We start from the raw sequence: 8,296 nt of genomic DNA on the forward strand, positions 1-8,296 counted from the left end.
CACATAGGTCTCACAGTCTCCCCACATAGGTCTCACAGTCTCCCACATAGGTCTCACAGTCATCCACATAGGTCTCACAGTCTCCCCACATAGGTCTCACAGTCTCCCCACATAGGTCTCAGAGTCTCCCCCATAGGTCTCACAGTCTCCCCACATAGGTCTCGTAGTCTCTCACATAGGTCTCACAGTCTCCCCCATAGGTCTTGTAGTCTCCCCACATAGGTTTCACTGTCTTCCACATAGGTCACAGTCTCCCACATAGGTCTCACCATCTCCCACATAGGTCTCACCGTCTCCCACATAGGTCTCACAGTCTCCCCACTCACTCACTCACTCACTCACTCACTCACCCTTTAATCTCACCATCCCACCAACCCTAGTCTGTCTTATAGACCCTGATACAAATACAGCCCATGCAAGTCTATAATGTTTGGCAAGTCTAGATTTCTGCAGTATCTGAAAAATGTGAGAGTCTCTGGGCTCCTTTTTATTATTATTTTTTAAGGTAATTTGACAACTGTTTTTTTTTCTTTACGATATGTTTATTTCAGAGACTAGATGTTGGTCTACACCAACCCCAATAAAACATGACCAGTCAAAATGACTTTACTGAATACCTTGTTTTTCCAGACCCTGAAATCGCCTCCCAGTCTTCATTGTATGGCAATCCTCCAGGTTGCTACAAGCTGTGCCATCTACTGGCTGACTACAATGACGTGCATTGCCATAAGATCAACCTCGCGAGTAATAAAAACCTGACTGTTGTCAACGCCACTGTCGCCACATCATCAGCGACTGCAACAGCGCAACATCGGTGTTACAGCGTAGTTACTGTGATACAGTTTATACTATTCATGTTGACAGTGCGGACTGTTTTACAATATACGTCCTTAGGATTGACATAGGTATACGCATTCGTGTAGGCATGCTTTAAATAATTATTTATCATTATGCTGTGTTATGTGATAAATTTATTCTCACGATCTGCATGGTGGCAGATGGGAAGGAGGACGAATTCGTCTCGACATCGTGCAACCGGTCGACGGGTAGACCATCTCATGAGGAGGATCATGGGATAGTGGTGATCTGTCGCAACCTCGGGATACCAGGCTGGTCAGATTGACGATTCTTGACTCACAGGTCATGTGACCAATGGCGGAAGCGCCACCTAGTGAGCAGCTCAGTGTCCCACCAATGGAGGGTTTTGGGGTCCCGACTCCCCGGGTCCAGATTTCAGAAGGGAGTGACACTGTTTTGGGGTATGTGATTCCCTATGCAGTGCATCAGCTCTGTCGTACAGGAAGTGATACAAGGGAATGATGGGATATGTGAATCAGCCAATCATCTCTGCTTCCAGAATCGTTATAGATATAATTTCACAAGTGTTCCATCAATGTGTATATGTGTAGACAGATAATTATATGCAGAATGAAATCATGTGATCATTAGAAACGGCTGTTTTCATGGAATGCTGGGAAGTGTACCGCCCAACAATCTGGAGGCATGTGAGCAGCGACAAGCGTCGTTCACTCAGTGTAAGGAAAGGATTATCTAAGCAAGGTTCACCCTGTGGGATACATGGAAGTGAACTGCCTGGGAATTATGGAAAATCTGCGAAGCACGTACACGAAGAATGTTGAAATTTAGTATACGTAGTCGTCCAGATGGAAGTGAGACACACCAGAGTGTATGTGTGTAAGATGTGAGTGTTAGCCAGTGGTGTCATGTTATATAGAAGTCCATGGGAAATTTATGTGGACACGCAGTGTTAACACGTGTTGTTCTGAATGGTGCCGGGTTCAGCGCCATTGGACGTCATCGATTATGGCGCCACTTGTTATGTCCATGGGAGATAACTCTTCAGCTTCTGTGGAGAATGGGAGGTAACTCAGATATTAAATATGCATCCTTGCTTTATGTTGATGTGAATAAGACAATCTCAGAGAGACAACGCACTCCTGTGGATTCCTCGACATTGAACTACATTCTACTAGTATAGACGATCAATTTTAGTTTAATTTTTGTAGGTAGTTAGAAAGAAGATAGTATTTTTTATCCAACAAGTGTGATAAATCAAATAGTTTGTATTTATGTGTAGCATGACATCTGCTCAATACTGACCAGATGACCAGGCCATGGGTGCAGGAACGTCTGATGGCGAGACACTATATGTAGTCCTTAGATAGGGGATATCGAAGTGGTTAGGGGGATATCATTGTAGCTATAGAATACAGTATATATTATCATCTCATTGATTATAAGGATGTGTGATTTAGGTTCCGTAGATGACATCTGATGAGGTAATACTGTTGTACCACATGTGAATACTCCTATATCACATGTGAATACTTTTGTACCACATGTGAATACTCCTATATCACATGTGAATACTTTTGTACCACATGTGGATACCCCTGTACCACATGTGAATACTTTTGTACCATATGGGAATACATTTATACCACATGTGAATACCCCTGTACCACATGTGAATCAGTTATACCACATGTGAATACCTCTGTACCACATGTGAATACCCCTGTACCACATGTGAATCAGTTATACCACATGTGAATTCCTCTGTACCACATGTGAATACCTCTGTACCACATGTGAATCAGTTATACCACATGTGAATACCTCTGTACCACATGTGAGTATCTCTGTACCAAATGTGAATACCCCAGTACCAAATATGAATACCCCTGTACCACATGTGAATGACTATCTATTGCTATTGAACCCTTTCAAAAATATATCATTGAATGTTTAGTATAAAGATTCAAACTGAACTCATTACCATTACCGAAGCACTTTCCCTTCAATTTTTTCTACATTTCTAAATTATAATATACCTTTTCAAACGTAATTTTCAAAACTTTTCTGAGAATATGGACATTGAACACTCTTTGATCATTCAGTGTCACAGATATTTTCTGGAAATAGAAAAGCACAAGCTATTTTCAATGCTATATTCTCATATATCTAGCTTTTGTGAAAACTTTCCCTGAAACATATTTTTGCAGATCTTTAAAATCATCTTTTGACAAAATTTAACTAAAGTAATCTCTATGTACTTCTCTCGCAATCTTTCATAGTTCAAACATGCCGACAAAGCTCTATTTTGTTGATAACCACACCATAGTATTTTCATGGGTATTTTAAGATAGACAGTTTTCTGTCGCCTAATTCTCAGACAATCATGAAGGTTACTGTGTTATGGACAATGTGTCAAGTGCTGTCACTTGTCTAGATTCTCTTCGTATAGCGAGCAATTGTTCATCTGACATCAGGCTCATAAGATATAGTATTAGAAACTACTACTACGTTTTTGGCAGGAAATGTTTGAAAATGAACCTGGACAGTCCCGTTCAGAAAAAAATGTCATGTTTGAAGGCCATTTTCTTGTTGACATTTCTCCCGACTTGATCCTACCTACATTTGCATCATCAGATAATGGACATGGATAATTGGATACAATGGAGCTCTGATTGTCCATTATCTCTGCTTTCTGTGTGATTACTGTTTGAATGACGACGTGAATACAAAGGGCATTACTCCGTAATCATGACTTTTGGTTTTCTGGATGTTTTCACAGAGAACAGTTACCATCTGGATGATTTCACTGAGAACAGTTACCATCTGGATGATTTCACTTAGAACCGTACCATCTGGATGATTTCACTGAGAACAGTTACCATCTGGATGATTTCACTGAGAACAGTTACCATCTGGATGTTTTCACTGAGAACAGTTACCATCTGGATGATTTCACTTAGAACCGTACCATCTGGATGATTTCACTTAGAACAGTAACATCTCAATGATATCACTTAGAATGGTACCATCTGGATGATTTCACTTAGATCAGTACCATCTGGACTATTTTACTTAGAATGGTACCATTGGACTATTTTACTTAGAATGGAACCATCTGGACTATTTTACTTAGAATGGTACCATCTGGATGATTTCACTTAGAATTGTGGTACTCTCTGGATGATTTCACATAGAACAGTACCATCTCAATGATTTCACTTAGAACGGTACCATCTAGATGATTTCACATAGGACAGTACCATCCCAATGATTTCGCTTAGAATGGTACCATCTAGATGATTTCGCATAGGACAGTACCATCTGGATGATTTCACTTAGAATGGTACAATCTAGATGATTTCACACAGGACAGTACCATCTCAATGATTTCACTTAGAATGGTACCATCTAGATGATTTCGCATAGGACAGTACCATCTGGATGATTTCACTTAGAATGGTACCATCTAGATGATTTCACGTAGGACAGTACCATCTCAATGATTTCGCTTAGAACGGTACCATCTCAGTGATTTCACTTAGAACGATGCCATCTGGATGATTTCACTTTGAATGGTACCATCTGGATGATTTCACTTAGAATGGTACCATCTGGACTATTTTACTTAGAATGTTACCATCTGAATGATTTCACTTAGAACGGTACCATCTGGATGATTTCACTTAGAACGGTACCATCTGGATGATTTCACTTAGATCAGTACCATCTGAATGATTTCACTTAGAATGGTACCATCTGGACTATTTTACTTAGAATGGTACCATCTGGACTATTTTACTTAGAATGGTACCATCTCAATGATTTCACTTAGACGGTGATGTATCTCACCACCCCCAAACTAGGTCACATCTCAGTCCCATAAGTATTGGAAGACACTTGCTCACAAAATCATTGTTGTTTGGTCTGTGTGTGTGATCCATTGTATCGGGCTTCACACTATCATTCAACAAACATGGGGTTGTCTATCACATGATTGTATCACATGTTAGTCATGTGACACAAAGTCACATGACCTTCCTGCATCCATGGCCAATGGTTATCTGGGATGAACAAATCTGAACTGTACCCTATGTCTACAGTGCTTTCAGGTCAAGAGGTACGGACAGGGATACAAGTGTTACTAATGGGTAATAACGTTTTTACTTTTAACAGAAACAGTACGCAGTAAGAGGGACAACTTATGATGCAAAGTCATGGTCAGTGTATGTACCAGTGAACCTTCCTAATCAGCAGCGGATCCGTCACAGATGATATGGCTTTCTGGTCGAAATATTGTCACCGATGTTTGGTCATAGCTCCAGAACAATCTATGTATGATTTAACTTATACATGTATTCTTACCACATTTTTATCACTTTTTTCAGACACTGTATGGTCAGAGGTCAAAATGAAAATTTTAAAAGTTTTTTTGTTTTTTTTTAAAGAATTGTAATTTACATCAAATGAAGCAATAAAATTTATATTGCAGGACAAGTCTTTGGTTACTTCACTTCATATTTTGACCGACCTTGAAGTGTTTTGTCATTACTGAAATAAATTAAGAATTAACAGATTTGGCAAGAGCAACAAAACCAATTAAATCAATTATTTTTGTATTCCTAGAAGTTTGAGTCAGTGGATTTTTTAAATCAAGCGATCGAAGGAAATATGCCAGAGAGGAACGTTCACTGTGTACATACATTACTGTGAGCTTTGTAAATATCACATGATGACATGCCACCATTGCAGCAGCTTCTGTTTTCCTGATCAGGACAGTACTTGTGTGTCATTCAGCTGAAGCTGGTGTTGTGTGGAGGTGTGTTCAGCTGAAGCTGGTGTTGTGTGGAGGTGTGTTCAGGTGTACTGGATGTTGCAATGATGTTCCTTGGATCTGAAAGCATTGTAGGAATATCATCAAGAAATTACACTAGAATGTCATACTATATTGTCAGTCCTTGATGTAGAGTGATGTCAGACACATGTCAACACCATCCTCTAGATTGTCATCAGTCTAGAGTTCAGAAGTCAGACACCATGTCAAAACTATAGGGCTGTGACGGGTCAGACACCAAGCTGACACCTTAGGGCTGTGACGGGTCAGACACCAAGCTGACACCTTAGGACTGTGACGGGTCAGACACCATGTCGACACCTTAGGGCTGTGACGGGTCAGACACCAAGCTAACACCATAGGGCTGTGACGGGTCAGACACCAAGCTGACACTATAGGGCTGTGACGGGTCAGACACCAAGCTAACACCATAGGGCTGTGACGGGTCAGACACCAAGCTGACACCTTAGGACTGTGACGGGTCAGACACCATGTCGACACCTTAGGGCTGTGACGGGTCAGACACCAAGCTAACACCATAGGGCTGTGACGGGTCAGACACCATGTCGACACCTTAGGGCTGTGACGGGTCAGACACCAAGCTAACACCATAGGGCTGTGACGGGTCAGACACCAAGCTGACACCTTAGGACTGTGAGGGGTCAGACACTATGTCGACACCTTAGGGCTGTGACGGGTCAGACACTATGTCAACACTAAAGGGCTGTGACGGGTCAGACACCAAGCCCCGTTGAAGGGAGATAACTCTAACTGAAAGTTGTTGACAAGGACATTTAACTCTCGTTAGCAGTGTTCATGGCTTCGTTGGGACGACGAAATGGAAGAGAAATGGTCTAGCACAGTATGGTCACTCTGACACTGAGGCGCCTAAACTGAAAAACAAAATATTGTTTATAGGGCATTAGGGTTATGATGCACAGAATGTTTAACCAACTCAATATTTAAACATCTTTGTACGAAACACAAATCGAGGTCAAGTTCTCACGGTCAAGTAAGACACAATGGACACTTGGTGACTTTGGTACATTTAAATGGAAACCACAGGACCGGAAATCCAATGAGCTTTCATCCGAAAAAAATTGTGGCCGATGAATAAGGTGAAAGTAGTATAACGTCAATAATACCTGGGTACTTGAGTCCTAGTCGGGTATTCTGCCTGTCACAGCCCTACGACACCATCCTCTAGACTGTTATCAATCTAGAGTTCAGAAGTCATGTTGACACCAACCTTTAGATTGCCCTCAATGTAGAGTTCAGGGGTCAGTTCCATGTTGACACCAACATTCAGATTATCTTCTGTCTAGAGTTAAGTCAGACACTATGTCAACACTAACCTCACAGGTGTTGTCAATCTAGACTTAAGTCAGACACCATGTCGATACCAATCTCTAGGGTATCCTCAATGTTGATGTATTTCGGCCACCATGTCGACACCAAGCTCTAGGGTATCTTCAATCTAGACTTAAGTCAGTCACCATGTCGACACCAACCTCTAGGGTATCCTCAATCTAGACTTAAGTCAGACACCATGTCGACACCAACTTCTAGGGTATCTTCAATCTAGACTTAAGTCAGACACCATGTCGACACCAACCTCTAGGGTATCCTCAATCTAGACTTAAGTCAGACACCATGTCGACACCAACTTCTAGGGTATCTTCAATCTAGACTTAAGTCAGACACCATGTCGACACCAACTTCTAGGGTATCTTCAATCTAGACTTAAGTCAGACACCATGTCGACACCAACCTCTAGGGTATCCTCAATCTAGACTTAAGTCAGACACCATGTCGACACCAACTTCTAGGGTATCTTCAATCTAGACTTAAGTCAGACACCATGTCGACACCAACCTCTAGGGTGTCTTCAGTGTTGATGTAAGTCGGCATGCTGTGGACACCATCCTCTCTGAGCATTTACCAACATAGCACGGTGTCCACATAGAACTTGATCCTCTGTCTCCAAGGTGTCAACCATCGACAGAACACTCTACAGTAGTTTTTCCAACATGTTGTTTTATGTCATTATTTGGTTGATAACCAAGAAACATTATTTCTATTAAACTTGTTACGACATTGTTTTTGTTTTGTTTTATGTAAAAACAGAAAAACTACTGTAGAGGATGTACAGTCACACTTGAACAATTTCTCAGACATTGTTAGAAGATCTACTCAAAGTGTTTGAATGATATACATTGATATGTTAAAATTACTTCAGACTAGTCTCATTAAAACCAAATCATTTACCCTGGTACCATGCCTCTGTTTGAGTATCTGACAAACTTCCAAAATGATTTCGTTCTTTTCCCTTGATTCAATTTTTTTTATCTTTGCAAAAGAAAACATACACATACCAATATTCTTGCAGAAGTACACTCCTTTGAGAGTAGATGTCATGGTGCTTAGAAACAATTAGGGTGTGTTAAATATCAACAATATATATTGCACAGCCTTTATTATTTTCCATTCAGAACTGCTTATTTATGTTCATTATTCTAGATACAGAAATCAGACATGTTTTTTTAAAAATGTTTCGCTCATTTGTACCGAAGCCTCAGCGCTGATTGGCTGATTACAAAGTTCCCCTGGCGTGACCTCTGACCTCGTAGAAGGGGTCGTCAGACC

General features: G+C 40.9%; 1 protein-coding gene and 1 long non-coding RNA gene across 2 annotated transcripts in view; both read left to right on the forward strand.

Moving 5' to 3' along the window:
- The window catches only part of LOC124116180 (NALCN channel auxiliary factor 1-like), a 130,181-nt gene extending 127,631 nt beyond the window's left edge, over window positions 1-2,550 (forward strand). The window contains exon 3 of the mRNA XM_046477425.2: window positions 631-2,550. Coding sequence (XP_046333381.1) covers window positions 631-905 — 275 coding nt within the window. The 3' untranslated portion in view covers window positions 906-2,550. The remainder of the gene's footprint in view (window positions 1-630) is intronic.
- Window positions 2,551-4,451: 1,901 nt separating this feature from the next.
- Window positions 4,452-7,293, forward strand: LOC125376002. Its single transcript, XR_007218892.1, has 2 exons — window positions 4,452-5,635; window positions 5,668-7,293. It is a non-coding gene; the product is annotated as an uncharacterized LOC125376002 (long non-coding RNA).
- Window positions 7,294-8,296: the final 1,003 nt, after the last annotated feature.

Source organism: Haliotis rufescens, unplaced genomic scaffold (genome assembly GCF_023055435.1).
Source record: "Haliotis rufescens isolate VD_foot unplaced genomic scaffold, xgHalRufe1.0.p SCAF_67, whole genome shotgun sequence".
Taxonomy (NCBI): Eukaryota; Metazoa; Mollusca; class Gastropoda; order Lepetellida; family Haliotidae; genus Haliotis; species Haliotis rufescens.